This window comes from Cyprinodon variegatus, unplaced genomic scaffold, assembly GCF_000732505.1.
Source record: "Cyprinodon variegatus isolate N-32 unplaced genomic scaffold, C_variegatus-1.0 Scaffold70, whole genome shotgun sequence".
NCBI lineage: Eukaryota > Metazoa > Chordata > Actinopteri > Cyprinodontiformes > Cyprinodontidae > Cyprinodon > Cyprinodon variegatus.
In genome coordinates, this window is record NW_015150523.1 from 574,491 (window position 1) to 593,984 (window position 19,494).

Consider the following 19,494-nt stretch of genomic DNA (forward strand, 5'->3'; position numbering starts at 1 on the left):
CCAACTGCTCTAGAGTTTGGTTTTGTTAGGATTGAATAAATCCACTCAGTTATGGAAGCCCCTCCCACAAAGCTTTATTAACCAGTTTTGGGAATAAGCTAAAAGCCAGATTACATGTGAAGGTCTGTAGCTATTAACTCTCCATAAAGTTGAGGACTTCATTATCTGCCAATTCCACTGTATACTTTCCTATGGTCTACATTATGTCAATGCCAGTCATTATCATTTTGTTTAAGTACCACTAAAAATTTGTCCTGGAATATTCTATACATTTAGGAGCAATGCAAAGTATAGACAGCTATCCTGGAAAAAAAAAGAGCCCATCAGAAATTTGCCAATGTCTATTTGCTGAAAGCATTCCTGTTTCTAGGATCATGCCCTTTACTCCTTTACCTCTGACATAATCTGGTTAGAAATAGGGGGTATTAAGGTAGATGGTGAGCTTCACTTAAGGGTCAGTGGGCTTTAGGTTTAATCATCATAGAGCATTAAATTATGACCAAGATGTAAAACAAAACACAAAAAGCCAAAACTAGCACTATGCCCTGATTGTTCCCAACAATGAATAAAATAAGGTTAAAGTCCCTGTGGACCAGACCCTGAGCTGAGGCTGCCTCCGTTTTGCATGTGGCTTCTCCTGTCTGCATGGGTGATTCCTCCATATCGTTTCAGCATCAATCTCCCTGCCTCAGCTGACAGGTTACAAGATTAGCCGGGACCCTAATGTCGTCCTCACCACTGGAAGCTCATTCATCACCATTAGCTTGAGCTCAAAGGGATCGTGGGCTTTGAAAGAATGAGATCCATAATCCCACTGTTGGGAGATGTGACATCATACAGTAAAGATGCAGTACAGTGCAGACAGATGAGCGTGTGCATGTTTAGACAGGAACACACTGCACCAAGCCTTGCTGGAAGCTGAGTGGTTTCTGTTGTAACCTGGTTTGACTAATTATCACAGTTAAAACCACATATTTAGGTACGCTGTTTTACAAAGCCCTACAATATTTTTTCCTTACTGCCTGACATGCAAAATAAATGCCTCTCTTTTTAGATCAGTTTGTTACCTCCTGTTTTAACTTTTGTTCTATAAAAGCATTTTTTTTCTCATATTCAGTCAACAGAAATAATCTTTGTAATCCAAACTCACCTAAATCAGGGCAAGGTTAGTCGTAATTTTAAGGGTTAGTTTAGACTTTTGTAAATTAGATAATATGAAGTTACACTCTGTAATAGATCCCTTTATGGGCAGAAGACAAACAAATCACCTAAAGGTTGAAGGAACAGCATAACAGTCCTCAAAGCTGGCGCAAGTTGGTCACCTGCTTTTTTGGATCAGCTCATATTTTAAACAACTATTACACCTGGAGAGCACAGTGACATAACGTCTTAATACTTCTGCACAAATTATGCAAAACCCTACCTTTTAATCCCTTCTTTGCAGAGTTAGTCAGAGTAACTTGAGGCACAGATGTTTTTTCTACTAAACGGAGCAGCAACAAGTCAGAACGTTAATTTCCATAGTTACCCAAGCTGGTGAAGATTCATCCAGCTCATAGTCATCCCAACAAAGTAAAAAAAAGTAAAAAATAAAATAAAATAAAAAAAAAGCAATCCACTGGACTTTGTTTTCTAAGTTTGAAGATGTTTCTCTTCCCATTTAGGAAGCTTTCTCAATTCAAAATGTCTGGAGTAGGGTTTGAGTTCCAGGCTTAGAGAGTGGCACAAACTAAAGTATAGTTATGGCTTAAAAAAACATGCAAATTGAACCAAAAAAACAGGTCCACCCCTTAGGAATAGGGAGTCGCTGAGGTTGTTGTTAGCCTGCAAGACCTGATACGGGTCTATGCCTCTGAAAAGGGAGTCGTTAGGGTCCCTGTTGGCTTAGCTGACCAGGCGAGATGTTTTGGTCTTCGAACTTGGAAAACAAAGTCCAGTGGTTTATTTTTTTTAACTTTTTTCACTTTGCTGGAATGACCTAGTTACCCACTGTAACATACTTTTTCACCTTATAAATGATTTACAAGGTTAAAGGAATAGTACACCCAAAACATGATTAGCCTTCATTTTCTACTCACCCCCATGCTGAACAACACTCTGGAGTACTTTTTTGATATCTCAGATGCATCTGGAGATCTGGGAGGCTTCTTGCTGTCTGCTGACATTCAAATAATGGAGGTCTATGGTGACAGAGACAGAAAGGTCCATAAAAGTCCACAAAAAACGTGTCAATATTCCTCCATACTGCTCGTCCAATGTATTCCAAGTGTCCTGAGTGGGTAGCATCCAGAATTTACTCGAAACGAAGTCATTTAGAATGTTTTTAGAGCATAAACAGTAGTGTATAGGATTTCCTGAAAGCGCGTTCATGACGCTACGGAAACCGCGGCAGACCAAACCAGATGAAAGTGCGCATTCAGCTCGGCAAAGAACTCATGCTCTTCCTCAACACTGTAGTCCTCAGACATTTTTCTTTCGTTGTTTCTTTCTTTGCACAGGTAAACAGCACATTTCTTCTTCTACGCTTGCATTATCGGCAGAGCAGATGCTGAATGCGCACTTTCATCTGGTTTGGTCTGCCGGCTTCCGTAGCGTCATGAACGCGCCGGCGCGCGCTTTCAGGAAATCCTATACACTACTGTTTATGCTCTAAAAACATTCTAAATGACTTCGTTTCGAGTAAATTATGGACGCTACCCACTCAGGACACTTGGAATACATTGGACGAGCAGTATGGAGGAATATTGACACGTTTTTTGTGGACTTTTATGGACCTTTCTGCCTCGGGCACCATAGACCTCCATTATTTGAATGTCAGCAGACAGCAAGAAGCCTCCCAGATCTCCAGATGCATTTGAGATATCAAAAAAGTACTCCAGAGTGTTGTTCAGCATGGGGGTGAGTAGAAAATGAAGGCTAATCATGTTTTGGGTGTACTATTCCTTTAAGGTCACTTAAAGCAGCGATGGTTCTCTGGCTAACTGATAGTCATCCTCAACTCTGAGAACTTCCCTTTATTAACAAAAGGCTTATGGGAATAGCATATCTTTTTTCTCAATGTTGAAGAAACATTTATACAGAACCTTATTGAAAAATCTAAATTCATCCTTTTATATTAGACAGTGAAAAAAGACAGTTTAAGTAAAAAATATGGATGAGATTGGCTTCCGGTTTTGTTTAGCATCAAAAAGATAAAGATTCCCAAAGATTTGTTATTCAATTTGTCTTATTTTGATCACAGATTAGATTATCAGGCAGATGGCTTTATATTTCCAAATGATGGGCTGCCGTGTGCTGCAGAATCAACCCAAATTATTAGCTTGATTCAGCCTATGGAGTGTTTCTATGCGGATATATTAACATGAATCTACTTAGGTTTTAGATTTCTATTGGATATGAGAGATTTTATAATGACCTGAAACATCAAATCTGAAAATCAGACTATGTACAAAGCTGGATGATTTTTATGCTTATCAAAAACACGCTTGCATCATCAACACAATTATGAATGAAGCAACTTTGCCTTAACTTTTATACAACCTTTCATTCTGATCCCCTATATCCCTTACCTGATTAAGAAACCCTTGACTTACTAGATATAAGGAGAGCTTTTACTTACGGTTCAGGGACTTGACTGCACAGTGTTGTTTCTGCCCATCTGACTCCAGCAACGTTCCGTGGAAAACACAGCCAAAGTGGCCTGCAGGTTATAACATGATGTACATCAGTCAGAGTTCAAAAAGCTTCTGTTCAAACCTGATGATGCATGTGCAAAATGGCTTCAGCAAAGACAAGGCAAGGGTCACACATTTTATGTCAGTTATTTAGTTGGAAATAACCTGTGAGGTAAAGGAGACATTTTTTTTGTAAATAGTAAAGAGTGTCTGCACAACTAGGAGAAGCTAGGAGGACTTTGGTCTTTTCACAGTTTTTGTACCGTAAGTAGTAATAGTTCTTTAATCAATAAAAAGACAATTTAAGTGTTTTTTTTTTCTTCCTATACAGCCAATTGTTTCAAAGTAACCCCCCAAAATCAGTCCCTCCCAAGTAACTCAGTATTAGGCTTTATAACAGGCTAATAAAAAGCATCCAACCCTACTAAGTTATTGTGTGTTTTATTGAATTATATCCCTTATTTAAGCCAGGGGGCTTGGTCCAGGCTGAGAAGTCTGCAGGACCGGAATGAGCGCGGCGTTCTCCGATCACGTCCTTGCAGATGGCTAGAAGTGTTGGATTACGACTTTCCACATCAGACCCTGGGAACACTAGCTGAGAACAAATCATCCTATGCCACTTTAAAGCTCTCCAGCAGCCACCAAATCCAGACGGCAGGGGTTCATTCACAATCAGAGGAGGTGGGGGGTGCATGCTGTTTTTCTGGAACTCTACAGGGTTAAGGCTCCTTCTCTGTTCGATATCAAATTTGATCTCTCAGTTTAAACTGCCTACTTAGATGTGGTAAAATGGGCTAATTTTGAGCCTGTGTGTCCACTGCTCAAAGATTTTTTATTTTTTATAAGTTCACTGATACTTTATATTCGGCCTGACTTTAAACAAATCTCTTTTAGTGAAGTGCAAAAGCCTGAAGGTATAAATAACGCTTGGTTGTAATTGGGACGTAGCTTTTTCTCTAAAGTCATGAAATCATGTTTGTTTTATGGCAGGACACTTAAATGGGTTAATTTGTCCTCAGATGAGTGGAACAAATGATAAAATCCATCCCAATTTAAGAATTTTCTTTTTAGGTTGAAAGACAATCAGGTGTCTTTCAACTTGATTTGCTTTTATCAGTGACCGGATGTTTATCAGAACAAAAACCCACCAAGCTTAATGGTTCATATCAGCAACAGTCCTCTTCAGAATGAACGCTATGACTGAGTGAGGTATTGGGGACATGTTGAGGACACACAAAGAATAACATTTTTTTGTTTTTGTTATATTTGGAATTCTTAAAGGCTGTGACAGACATCATCGACCCAACGCTTTTTCACAAATTGGAGCTTTTTCTTGTTTTATCCTGAGTAATGAAACTGAAGCACAGAAATAGTGGAAACCACCTCAGTTGGATGCAAACTATATATATATATTCCTCTGTCATGTTTCTTGCATCTTTAGACATGCATCAATTTTACACAGAGGACAATAAAAGGCATATGAATCATCAACAAATCTTGTTAAAAATCAACAAGTTTTTTTAGTAGATTAACTCCCTACAAGTGAAGTGTGATGATTTTCAACCTGGACAAGGTGTAGACAACCCCACAGATTCATAATCAAGTAATGGTCGTGGCTGAATGAGGGTTAGAACAATGTTTTTTTTTTTCAGGAATCGATGTGACCCGCTAGCACACAAAGAGTGGGTTATCAGCCTGTTCAGACTGTTCAAGTCCTCTCACTATGCTGTGTTCTTAGCAAAAGCCGTTCTTCAGAATGAGATGACTGACAGTTGAGGCACTTCACACTCTAACCGTGCCATGCCAGCCACATGCCTCATGCGTAGGTTGCCCAGCTACATCGAATTCAGCTAAACTGTGGCTCGGATTACTGTCATCACAGCTATGGCTGCATTTACTGCTAAAGTGGAGCAATAACACCAAACACAATTCTAGCATGAGAGCCCCCGGTTTACACGAAGGGTCTTTGCTTTGGAGAGCTTGGGGACTCCCAGCACTATCGCCCGCCACAATACAGGGGATCTGCTACTCCCAACAAAATGGAATACTTTAAGGTATAGAGGACAATCTTTTATTTCTGGGTGGATCATCTAAATAAGTGGTCCTCCTAATTATCAATCATTGTGATGAAATGTTTACGTAAGGCCGTCCTACGTCCCCGTTCCGTTAGCTACTGTATCTTTTTTTGCGCATGCACTTTTTAAGGTGTATATCTGTGGTGAGCTACAGTTTCAGCCAGTCATTGAAACTCTTTTTTGCGGTTCTTTGAAAATGGCCAAGGGTCACAAGAGAAAAAGTGTATATGAAGTATATGAGAAGAAAAGAAAGGCATCAGAAAAGGCAGATGTATCCCAGAATGTTTCTCCTCGCAAAGCATTAAGGGATTTGCTGTCACAGCTGCCCGCTGTCGCCATAGGCTATCGCTACCCGATAGCGGCGACTAATAACAAAGATGGCATGAACGTGTCTCATTGACGTTTGCTGGCCTGCTCAACTCAGGATTCCTTTATACTGTAATAATAACTCCAATTATTCTAATAATAAATGTTATAATGATGCAGGATTTAAAGCAGGCTCTGTAAGTGATGACCAGCATCATTTTTGTTTTTTTATCTGACACTCTTCCATTAAATCCCAGTTAACGTCTGGTGACTGTCTTCTTAAGCAGAAGCATAGGAGTTATATTCACATACACTAAAATAATCAGCATCAAGCTGTAATTAAACTAAATGTAGCAGCTGAATTATGAATTTCCCCAATGGTGTGGCTGCTGCATAGCACTGTTGCCATGGTTATTGGTGGTTGACTTACAGTAATCTATGCTAATTTACAGAAGTATAGAGAGGCAGGGACTTAGCAGTTCAAGAGCCACGTGCATCACAATTTCTCCCTTCCCCCAACTTATAGTCTGGGAGCTGTTAACTCTTTTCTGCATGAGTCCTCAGGCCATTTTTATTATGCCTACAGTACAAAAAAACAAACCTTAGGAAAGAGATCACTGACCTCTGCCGATGACCTGGTTGACGTGAAGCAGCAGTTGCTCCTTTGCGATCACCACATGCTGCACCTCAGTCAGCAGGTCTGGGTGAAGACAGGATGGGTCGATGTGGACAGGAGCCATCAAGAGGGGTGATACCAAGTCCCCTTCCATGCCCAGGCCAATCCCACTCCCTGGTGTTCGCAGTCTGGGAGACAGCAGCTCCCCATTGGCTCTGTAGACGGGAGGAGCGGCCCGACATGTCTCGGGCCTGTCGACACCCTGATCTGGTGAGGCAGAAATGAGAAGAAGGGGGTCAGATGTCGGTTGGTCTATCACAACACCTTGACCTCCAGACGTCAAGGTGTGTTAGATGATCAGAGGGTGACATCTATGAAGACGGAGAGATATTTGACCCGAATATGAAAACGAGCAGAACAGGGGAAAAAAAGCTTCTGATTTGCTTCCTGAATGTTTTTGTAGAAGGCTAATAAATGCAACAGAAATAGAGGTGAAAGATAGAAGAAAACTTCCCTTAAAGCAAAGCGTTAGGTCATTAGTTAATGCACCCATAGAAATTGCTTCAGCCCTGATCCTGGAGATCACAGTACCAGAACAGAATCCACACAAGGTCCCCAGATGTCAATAAAAAAACAATCCCTGATACATAAGTTAGGAGATTTCTTGTATGTCCATCCATCCTAGTTTGATTCCTTATTTACTCTGTTATCAGGTGAAATTTCATGAACCTAAATGTTTAAGTTTCTGAGTTCCTCATCCGTTGTTTCCTGTTTTATTGTGGTTAGTCTAGTCTTTCTGACTCTTTACTTCCTCTTAACCCCCTTTCCTGTTTCGGAATTTCTTTCGTCTTCTTTTGTTTGAAATCATTTAGTTCAGCCATTCTGGTCATTGTGTTGATAGTTTCTGTAATGCCATATTTTCATCCATCTACAGCCTAAACCAGTTTGTCAATGGAGTGAGCGTTTTGTAAACGGAAATAAAAAAAGAATGCAGTCCAGAAAGTTTGAAAAGTCTTCTTAATAAAAAAAGAGGTTTTAAGAACTTTTTTTCAAACCTAAGTTTAAATCTTTTATTTTCTGAATATGTATTTTTTTCCAATTTCTCTTTTTTAGATTTAGTTTTGCAAAAATAATCTTTCCTAATTGCATTTTACAGGTCACACTCTCTTCACTTGAAGCCCAACCCAAACTTTCATGCTGACCACTAGAAATGCGTCTTCACTCCTCAATCTAGAGAAATCGTACCCCCAAAAGTAACTCCCCATTTGAAAAAATTATAATACACAAATAATGCATTTGTGACATGCAAAATGAAAACACAATCTAAAAATATTAAATAAAAAGACATAAAAAAACAATAAAATGTGACAAAAATTTACAAAATAAAAGATCCCAATTTTATAAAAAAAATAAAAATGTCAGAAAACTTAATCTCAAATCCTTTTTTTTATTAAGACATTTTAAAAAGCTTAATCTCTAGTTATAATTTTTTTTTATTATTATTTCTACTGATGAAACTTTTTCTTTGCAACAATATTGGAGCAAAATTCCCTCCATGTTGGGGGTTTAGAGACAATCCTGTGGTTAGGTTTCCTAAATAGTCTCCCAGTCATTTTGTTTCTATTATCACACAGCTGGATTCTGGATTTGTCCCTGTTACTACATTTTAAAAAAAATAAACAAATTTCATATTGACAATATTTTTAATTCGAAGAATTTGGCTGAAACAAAAGCACCTCTTGGCGAAAAGATTTGCACATCCCAGGATTTTCTGAAGAACATTGCCAAACGTGGTTTGGGAGGAAGTTTGATCCACTTTTTTATGGATTTAATGCTTTCAATACCTGGTTCTCTACCAAGCTCTCTGTACCATACAGGGTTTTCTAAACTTGGACTCTAAAATACGATAGTATACAAGGGCCGACTTTGGGCAGCTCTGCTCTAAAAACTGAGAAAGGTACAGGAGTAGGCAGTGCCACAAAGGCACAATGATTAGGCTCATACGTATGGCTATTTAAAGGAACCAGTCCTGTTTTTGGACTCGGGAAGGAAGCATGTGAATCTGGAAAGAAGATACTCATGAATAGAAAACATGCACAGGCTGAGGACATTTTTGCTAACCACTGCATCACCATATAGGCTGTTTAGTATTATTGGTTCTTTTAAATTGAACTTTGGATAACTAAGTCTTACTACCATATTATTTGTAAAAAAAAAAAAAAAAAGAAAGAAAAAAAGAAAAAAGAAAAAAAGAGGTGCTGTCCTGGCAAGCTGTCCACCAAAAAAAGAAAAAAAAAAAAAGAAAAAATGTTAGGCTTCTAGGGTCTGATATGTAGCTCTTAGGTTTTTCGCAATTCCTTGCACAGGACACAATCTGCGCTTAGATGAATTTCTAAGACATGTTTGGTTTTCAAAATTGCACTTGTGAATTTCTTTATTTTATTTTAAAACAGAGTATGTTTTCATTAATATTTAGTAAATATGCAGTCAACACAACCTAAAATGGATCATTTTAACAACAACAATTTTCTTAGTGATTGACTCAGTACTAAAGGCTGTTAGTTACCTCAAACAGGCTTAAATGGGAAGGCAACCAGACTTTTGAAGACGTTTCAACACCTATTCAGGCGTCTTTGACAATTCTGTTTGCTCACACTAGAGCAAACTCTAGTTAGAGCACTAAAATGTATTTAAACCGCATGGAGGTCCATTGTCCTGCACACACTCCAAGTCAGATGCTAATTAATAAGCCACCCTTTGTTTTTTTCTGGATTGTTGGAGCCTTTTGATGGCTATATGATTGGTTTGATTATAATTCAAAAAACCAATCACATAGCCCATGATTAGCATCTGATTAGCATCTGACTTGGAATGTCTGCAGGCGGAGAATCTGCACAGGCAAGACTGTTAGTTAGAAACATGTATAATGAGGCATGCAGAGCGAGCCACTGAAGGCAACAGGTAAGGCAGGAGGTACATAAGAATAGGGGTTAAGGTGGACGGGATAGGGGGTCTTATCTGCTTGACGTACCCTCCAGCAGGGTTGTCCTATAGTCGACTGATTCGTGGGACACCAGTTCGTTAGTGGGGCTGACGCTCCTCGCGTTAGCCAGCCTGTCCAGATGCTGGATGTGACCCCGGCCATCATACCACACCTCAGAAAGATCTGGAAATAAATGTTGCACAGACAGAAAGAAATGTGTAAAAGGGTAACAGGAAGAAAAAGTAATAGAAACAACAGGGGAGAGCAACAGATCACTCAGAAAAGCTAAGTGTTTCCACCAGTGCATCCCACGCAAGAAATTCCTCCGAACCCACCATGCAAACCAAGCGCTGCAGACACATATGCTTAGGAAAGATTAGAAAAAATTCCCCCAACTTCATTTGGAAGCAAATATTAATGTATCAAAAGTCATACATTTAAGCAAATAAAAAAACAGACATTTTCTTTTACACCAATGTGTTTAAAAACTGTAATAAAAGTTTAGTGTCAAACTAAAAGGGATTCAGAAAGAGGTAAGGAACAAAAAATTCACACAATGTGAAAACAAAGTTCAGGAATTTCGAAAACCAGCGGATAAAGTCGTGATAGATGAGTACAAGCACTGGCTTTAGAAAATGAATCCAACATAGGGCCTCTTGCTTTAAACCCACGATTTAAGATGTTCCTAGTACCAAAGCAGTGTTAATTTTGGACTTTTAGTGATTCCTTTGAGCATGACACAAAATTCGACCATAATAGATTAAAAAATAACAATTTGGGCTCACAGGTTCGGACTTATTGGACATATTGTAAATCACACAGGATCATAGTCATCCATATAGGCACAGAAGTACACACACACAAAATACTCTTTTAGTCAAGAACAGAAAAAAACCCAAATTTATTTAATTCTATCAAACGTTTGATCAGATAACTGAAAATTCTTCAATGAAAATTAGGATTAAATAACAAAATCAAAATCAAACTTAGAACAAACAATAGGAGCATGAACTACGCAGAGTGACAGACCAGGACAAGAGAAGAAGAAATCAATGACCAATGACAACCAGAGAGCTTTTATGCAGAGGGGAGGGTGAAGAAATGCATGCCAGGATGGGTGAAAGTGATCAGGGGGAGACGAGGAACAGATGAGACCAATGAAGGCAGAGGTAGCAAAGAGAAGAGGGGAAGAGTAATGATCAAGAACTGAACCAAGAAAAAGATTTTTTGTTTTTACTAAGACAAAATACAGACAAGAACCTATTCCAAAATGAAAGAACTAAAGACGGAAGTAGAGAACATAAACAGTGATTGTGGGAGAAGGCTCATGCCAGAATCTGTTTGGTTTTCTTGCAGAGACTAAGCTTTTAAAGATATTTTGTAATCAATTGAGGTTAGGCTTGTTTTATTTATTTTAGAATCAGGTTTAACCTGTTTTGGAGACCCTCTTCTGTTAGACCATAAAACTGTGTTAAGGTATCACTCATTTCGCCCAAACAGGTTTGGCCAATGAAAAGAATGAATTGGTCCTCACAGGCTCCTGTCCTCTGGAGGAGCTTTGGATACCTGGAGCTCTGACTGTTTGGAGTCCTGAGGGGCAGGTCTGTGGCTCTTCACGCCTTCTTTAGAACATTCTTATGGAGAGACCTTGGGTCAGTTTCATGAAGCAGGTTTACCGAAAACTCTATGCGGTCTAAACCTGAAAACAGTGGTACTGACTTTTCTGTTTCACAAAGAGAGTTTATTCAACCTCTGTTTCAGTCATCGTAGTAACATTCTCCCCAGAGCTAACCTTGTCAGGAGCAGGTTTTCTTCAGTGAACTCAGTGTCCACTGTCTCCACCCTCATTACAGCCAATCATGGTGTTTTATTTCCTGATATAATCAGATTTTTGTCATAGTTTTTTGCATACAAAAAAACATATCTTTCACTAGGTCCGCTACGCACATTAGGTTTTAAAAGCAAACACTGCATGTCCGTTTGAAAACAAACGATCTAGCCAAAAGTTTTGGCTAAATCAATTTAGAGTTTTGGATTTGAGTCTGAATTTGTTAAGCCTGCTTAATGAAACAGACCACTTGTCTACACAACCGCGATCACACATAAACACATATTTTTGGATTAATGTGCTTATAGATACACAGTACATTCAAATATACTCTATCAAGAGTTGAGGCTCTTACTATGTACATCTTGCATAGTACAGTGTACTATTCTTTAATTCTGTTTGTTCATTGTCATGTTTTCTTTTCTTCTTAATTTCTGCAGGTGTAGAAGCGAATATCATCAAGTTTACCTCTCTTTTTTTATCTTTTTTTTTACACTGTCTGTATTTCTTCTTTTTTCACCTTTACTCTCATCTACATTTTCATTTGCATTTTTTTTTATAAACTTAACTTTAACTTTGTCTTAATTAACACAAAGTGCTGCATTATAGCAAAAGCAGTAACGCTCCTTTTGTGACCATAAATCAATTAGGGCTCCCCTTTTTAACACCTAGGCAGCACATTTTAGTGCTGAATTGCTCTACAGGATACTAAAAATAAATAAAAGTTATATATTCAATAACATAAGCATATTGGCCCATAATGGCCCTGTTTTGTTGAAATATTACTGAAAATGCATAGACTATGTATATATTTGAACCTGTGAGCAAAAAAAACAGATCTTCTTTGGTAAAGACAAAAATGAATTAAAAATGAATTTGACTCTTTTGCATAAAAATGTGTAAAAGCATCACTAAAAGCCCAAAAATATTAAAAGTTTCTACTGTTACTGTATCAGTATAATTTTTTTTCCCTTAAAGTGCATGCAAAGCCTAATCAAAGAGCAGATCGCTGTTAAAATGTGTTAATAAAGCAGGTTGGTGGGAAAATTTTCTGCAGCGTTCAGATATGTAAGTGAATCTATAGCATGCAAGCTCTCAAACATTTAGAACCTAACAAATAGTCAACTGTCTGGTTACCTGTTATTGATTAAAGATAATCAGTATTTGTCATGACATGAATCTGTATCTCTGTATGTCACACCTCTCTGCTCTTACCATCAATGTGTTTGTTCCTCCTCCACATCAGCAGTGACAACAGAAGTAGAAGCACAAGGCTGACACAAACGCAGCCGACGATGAGGCTTGTGTAGTCCTGTTCCTGCGCGATCGTCACCTTGCCCAGATTCCTGATGCCTGTCGCTTGGCGCCACTGAACAAAGAGAGGGGATTTGGTGTGTAATGAGTGAATGTTAAAAACTTCAACAAATTCATTTTTTTCATGATTGATTTTTTGGCTGTGCTGTCGACTTAAGCCGCACACAACTTGCATGGCTTGAGGTGAGGCGCAAAGGCAGAAGGTCTGCAGGGAGCAGCGGTGTTACTTATTTAGGAGCCGTCGTGTTTATCATTGCTAGGCGGCCTTGTCAAACAGTGTGACTCTATAAAACCTCTGTAAAATACAGGAAAATTATATAACTTATTTTTCCCCACATGGATTTCTTCTGATTTCTGATTTTTTTTCCACAAAAAAATTATTAAGGAGACGATGTTTGAATTTTTTCTAATTAAAACTTTATATCAAAGGGGAAATAGTTTGTGTTTTTCCTCAAATTACCTCAGTCAACCTTTAAAACCTGTTTATTAATAATTGAACTGTATTGTTTTCACATTGGAGAAATCCAATCTCTGTATTTAACCCATCCCCTTGGGGAACAGTGGGCTGCCATTGGTCAGTGTGGGTAAAGGGTTTTTGCTCAGGGAGCCAGAGTGGCAGTCTGTGGGAGTGGGGCTTGAACTCAGAACCTCTGGATTTCAAGCACATTGTCCAAACCACTAGGCCACTACTCCCCCATTTGATGATCCAAAACCTGTGTGACATTAAAGCAGAAACAATCTGAGGCTTCTCCATCTACTGTGTCCAGGTCTTTTTACTCCTCTAGAATTTAACAAACTTTCTCCTAGTTCTTTATTTCAGGTGGCCCCAATAGGACCCCGGTCCGTGAGCCCCCCTATGGTATTTGATTCTATAAAGACAAAATGATGTGTTGTAATACTAATAAAGTATGTTAGATTAAATCAGAGATATAAGTCCTGCTTTTATTAGGTTTAGTGGAAATTAACTTCCTACTGCTCTCTGCTGCAGATGGAATAATGTGTTTGTAAATCAATACTGTCTGGACAAGCCTTGATGTTGGTTTGTGCAGCTAGAGGGATATTGGCTGAGACCAACCCAGAGATAAGGAATTTTCTCTGAAGGCCAGTTCACAAGTCAACAATGATGATCCTGATAGCGGTTGGTCTGGAGACGGCCGGCGGATGTTATCTCTGAAGGAGTCTGAAGACCAGCGTTTTAAGACACAGCTACAGCAGCTGGGTGATGGGGTGGGGGTTCATTAGTTCACTCAAACAATGAAAAAATGTTAAGTTAATCAATTTTTAGTGTGACTTCAATAAACAATATTTAGGTTTTAGTTGCTGAGGGTGATTATGACCTAAAAAAGTTGCATTCTACATTAATCTTTTGTTTAGATCCCTATGTAATAAATATGAAAAAGGCCACCTCTATAGGTTATTAGAATGACTACATGCTTAATGACAAAACAAACATCTTCATTAGCATAAAGACATTTATTTTTATATGTGCATCATTCCTTTTATATGACTCTAAAATCATTTCACGTCTCTTTGTACTTTCAAACAAAATTTCCCTATTCCAAATATTTAAGCTTTTTTTTAATCTTTCCAACCAGTTTAATTATGAATTAAAATGCATTTGGGTATTATAAGGCTTTGCGTTATGTCTGCTGACATCCTGAATTTCTGCTCGACTTGCATTCATGTGATGGGATGCACAGCTGTTTTTGGAGTCGATACACTCATCACTCTGTCTGATGATTTCCCTCTGAGCTCCTTATTTATGAGGACTACATCAGGACATTGGGATGAAGTTCCTAGTACCGGTAAATGATTTGGTGCACATAAGGAATGTGATGATTTTCCCAAATTTCCAAGAGTTTATTATAAAGAGCTCCATAAGGCTACATGTATGGAAGACAAGGAGAGTAACATTAAAATCATTGAGTTTGAAAAGAGTTTCAGGATTGAAAGTTTGAAATAAAAATGATTGAAGAGGAATTGTACATTTTATTTATCAATCCATTATCAAATACTGAAATTTTAAAATGTATTATCCAATCTAATTTCTTAATGGAAATTTGAATAACACAATTTAGGAATCTGATTATAAAACCCTTTCCTTATCAAACATTTAAAAATGTTACTCTCTTTTCCTTCTCCATCATCTTTTTCACTTTGGATTAAATTCTTTTTGCAATTTCAGTTTTCTTTCCTGGACGGTTGCTTTTTGTATCTCTACTTCTGTCTCCTTGAACCCCGGTTGGCCTCAGCAGATGGCCGCTCACACTGAGCCTGGTTCTGCTGGAGGTTTCTTCCTGTTAAAAGGGAATTTTTCATCTCCACTGTCACTGCAAGCATGCTTAGTGTGAGGGATTGCATCCGAGTCAATGAGTCGATGCAATCAACTGGTTTTCCTTAGTTAGAAAACTTTGAATCAATTTGACTGGATGATCTGGTGAACTGTAATGTGCTTGAGATGACTTGTGTTGTGAATTGGCGCTATGTAAATAAACTGAATTTAATTGAATTGACTTTATTTCTGTGACAACAACAACAGATTTGTAACAGCTTGTTAACAGTTTAATAACAGCTTACTAACAGGTTGGATATATCATCTTATACATCTTATTAACAGTTACCTAAAAGCTTCTATACAGATTAGTAATAACTTATAAAAATTAAAACTTGGTTTTAAATTACGTCTGAAATTGCAGTGTTGATAAATAAAATATATAATTTATATATTTAAATTATATATTTTATTTATCTTTAATAAATTTATTCTTTAATAATTTCATTTAAAAATTAGCAATAAAAAAAAATCAAACAGGATTTTGTAAATCTATGATTTAAATTTACTAGATGTATTTGTTTTTTACTTACTCTCCATTGTCCTCTATATATCTTTAATATAGACTTCTATAGCAGCGTAGATATATTAAAGAGATCAATACATGAGTGGAATGTTGGCCTAGTGTTTAGAGCAGTGTGCTTCTGCTCTGAGAAGGTTGCACATACCCTGTTCAATTCCCTCAGCCTCCACTCTGGGTTCCTGAGCAAAACCCTTAACCCCACGTTACTCCTTGGGCGCCTCACGATGGCAGCCCACTGCTCCCCAAGGAGATGGGTTAAATGCAGAGGTAAATTTGTCCAATTTGAACTTAATAAAGTTCAGTTATTATTATTAATAAATTATTATCACATGTGGTTGTTTTCGAATCAGCTGAATGTAATGAACTCAAAATAATAATATGGATAAAAACTGACTGCTGCCGCTCTTTTCTTATTGGAGTGTATCTGGTCATTTCCGCCAAACTGGTCAGCTTGTTTGTCTCTCATAAGCGGGCACAGAGATATGAGCTGATGAAAGATTCCTCCCCTAAGCCAGATGGTAGAAACACAAACATAACTGGTTTTATTGAGGTTTTCTCTTCATATTCACTTCGGAGAATCTGTTTGGCAGCCATTATCAGCATCATAGTTTGTCTAGACTCATTTTTTTTAAGCTATCATTGGGGAAGACTTGTGCAGTCATTAATGGCCAGCAGTATTGTCATTGATGCTGTTGCATATATGCAAGCCGCCTGCAGTTGCATTAAAACATCCATTCATGTCACTGTTTTTATCAGCTGAGTCCCTGGAACAAGTTTATGAAAGGAGGTTTGAAATTGCGGGAGCATGCTTCTGTGCAAACATGTAGTTGGGGTGTGGAGGTGTTTTTGTGACTACTGTTAAACGACAGGCTGTCTTAATTAAAGTGCTGCTGTTTATGGACTGTTGCACAGGTGTGAGGGAAACCGTGGGCTGAGAAAGTAAACGGAGCTTGCTGTGTGCCCGTGGGGCGCAGGCGTGTCTCACCTCCACCTGGAGCTCCTTGGCTGTGGCGGCCTGCAGCTCGGTGGGAACGGTGCACTCCAGGGTGTTTCCTACCATGGTCAGACTTTCACAGCTGTGGTTGGAGACGGTCAGGACCTTACACTTCATCGCCTCCATGTCCATTCGATCCCCCTGCAGAGGATAGAAGGTGGAGAAAAGGGATACGATTAGGAGAAGGCTTAAGAGGAACCAAAGGAAGGGAAAGAATGTTTAGAATGAAACCAAACTGCAATTATTTTGAAACTGGATTTTTATCTCCAAAAGAACAATTTAGAACAGTAGCTCTCAGCATCCATGGTGTTTGCAAAACTAGTGGATATTTCTCTAATTCAGTTTTTCTTTACCTACTTTTTCAAGTTGGGACTGCTGAAGGCTTTGCTGTCCAATAAAAAAAAACATGCTGATAATGCATGACTGATTTGATTTGGTTTGTCAAAAATTTTACACATCTTGTTTTTCTTTTTAGCAATACATTGTAGAAACAGACAATTTCCTTACCATGCCAAACCTGCTTTAGGTTTAGTTAATGGTTTAGTCCAATGCTGTAGCTATTTTGTTATTTTTTCAAAGTTGTGTACAAAGAGGAGCAAATCTGCCATGGGAATACTGACCATTTATACCCTGGGAAGGGATGTTCTACACCGTCTTTGACTGGTGATTTTAAGAAGTTCTACATAATTGACCTCCAGTCTACTATAACGTTAAGAGGTTATATTGTAGCTACTGACAGGAGGTCACTAAATCATGAATGTCATATTTCCTCAGGAGATAAAGTTGAATGTAGCATTTCATACATATTTTAACATTTCAACAGAAACACACATGTTTTTATCTTATGTTTGTTTATACATTTAGCAGATGCTGAGCTAGCGAGTCGCACACCTGAGATAGCCAGCTGCACACCTGAGCTAACCAGCTGCACACCTGAGCTAGCCAGCTGCACACCTGAGCTAACCAGCTGCACACCTGAGCTAGCCAGCCGCACACCTGAGCTGCCAGCCGCACACCTGAGCTAGCCAGCCGCACACCTGAGCTAGCCAGCCGAACACATGAGCTAGCCAGCCGCACATCTGAGCTAGCCAGCTGCACATAACTATCAAGAGCGATAAACGGGTTGTAACTACATAAGTATAAACACAACAGGACAAAATGGAAGCACTAGGGTATACCATGGAGCCACTGGGATAAATTATACCCAAATGCTAGCCAAACACCAACAAGACAGATCAGGGTCAAATGGTTCTGTTTAGTCATACCTTTTTATTTTATTCTAGTCTGGCTTTTTATTTTTATTTTGTTTTGGACATTGAATATAATGCATAATCTGCAGAACACCTGCAGATAACCAACGAGGACCTATCTTTGGGGCTGCGACGCAGGCGGTTGGCTTAGATTGAACATTTTAAACTGTTTAATGTAAAAAGCTGTGAGAATAATTTCCCCCTCTGTCTCCCCAAGTTTAAGCAGCTTGACTCTCCTTGTCTGTCATCCTTTCTTTGTCTCATTGTCTCATTCCCCCACTCTCTGTGTCACAGGCATGCACATAAACACGGCTATCTGAGTGTAGCACAGGGCAATAAAGCGAATGATCACATTCCTTGCGTGACAGTTTGGGGTTTTCCAATTTGACACGGAAAGGAGCCTCGCACCTGTTCCTGCACACACAGACGCACACACACTTTCTCCGGTGCACAAACATGCAGAACTTCTTGCAAGCTGCAGCCTCCCTTACTTTTGCTCCCACTGAGGTGCAAACAAAGACAAGTTCATTAGTTGCAAAGAGCAGACAGCGTGCAGAGAGAAGTTAAAGTTAGAAGAAAGGTGTCACAATGATGGCGGTCACTGAAAATAAACTGTCAGGAATATAATTAGATCTGAGTTTCCTGGATCTGCCGTTTGTAGCGATAAGAGGCTGGTTCTAAGCCAAATAAAACAACCTGAGGTCTTTTTTTATGTTGGCATAGATATGAAGAGCTGTCAGTCTAAGGTAAATGTTGTTTTGAGTCATTGTTTGCTAAAATTTGAGGTGAATGTTATCAGATGGCAGCTAATGAGCCCTACATCTACCCCTCCACCAGAGGCCATAACAAAGCAGGGATATCAGATGCCGTTAAATGTGGTTCGCTGTGGTGCATCAAATTTTACCATCTTTCCCCCTCAGAGTTAAGAGAAAATGAAGTGGGGGCTGTCTGGAGCATGACTGGGAGGGGGTTTAGTGAAGGGGGCAAGGTCACATCTAGGAAAGGAAGGAAAGAAGAGGAAGACTGAGAAAAAAAAAACAGTCTGGATCTCTTGTGAGAGGCTGAGCACAGCTGCCACAAACTGTCGGGCTGCAGCCGGAAAAAAAAAAGAAAAAAATTGTGGCAAAAAATGTATTTCATTGTGTTCCTTGAACAGGGTCCGGGGGCTGAGCAAGCCTGTTTGAAAAGGGGCATTAATATGTCCAGAGGTTTGACCTCAGCAAGAACAATACAAGTCGACAGAGAGCATGCATGGAGAGGTGTCGCCACAGAGGAGAGATGGGGAGGTAGCAGAGGAGGCTTTGAAATGATGGGAAACAGACTCCTCTTCCTGTTTTTCTTTCTGTATTGTTTCCTTCCTCGGCTGACCTGAACGTGTGAATCAGTGCGAGGACTGTGAGGTGCAGGCCACTGACCTTCGGGTGTGAACTTCAACCTGGCTCCTAAGTGGAAATCTGCATTCATGGCAGTTATAGACTCAGACAACACCGTTCCAAACTCTTGGTAGTGTTGGCATTGATTTGCATGTGCATCTGCTTTTGACATTTGCCACAGCTCATAAATCCGGATTTTCTTTACTCAACATCCATGACATTTTCA

At 39.0% G+C, this 19,494-nt stretch overlaps 1 protein-coding gene across 3 annotated transcripts in view; it reads right to left on the reverse strand.

Moving 5' to 3' along the window:
- The window catches only part of met (MET proto-oncogene, receptor tyrosine kinase), a 97,048-nt gene that overhangs the window by 11,860 nt on the left and 65,694 nt on the right, over positions 1–19,494 (reverse strand). For 2 of the 3 annotated variants that reach the window (XM_015372243.1, XM_015372242.1), the window contains 5 exons: positions 16,637–16,786; positions 12,698–12,851; positions 9,703–9,837; positions 6,678–6,938; positions 3,620–3,700 (listed from right to left, as the gene is read on the reverse strand). In XM_015372243.1, the coding sequence (XP_015227729.1) occupies positions 3,620–3,700; positions 6,678–6,938; positions 9,703–9,837; positions 12,698–12,851; positions 16,637–16,786 (781 nt within the window). The remainder of the gene's footprint in view (positions 1–3,619; positions 3,701–6,677; positions 6,939–9,702; positions 9,838–12,697; positions 12,852–16,636; positions 16,787–19,494) is intronic. The other variant, XM_015372244.1, reaches the window with a different exon arrangement.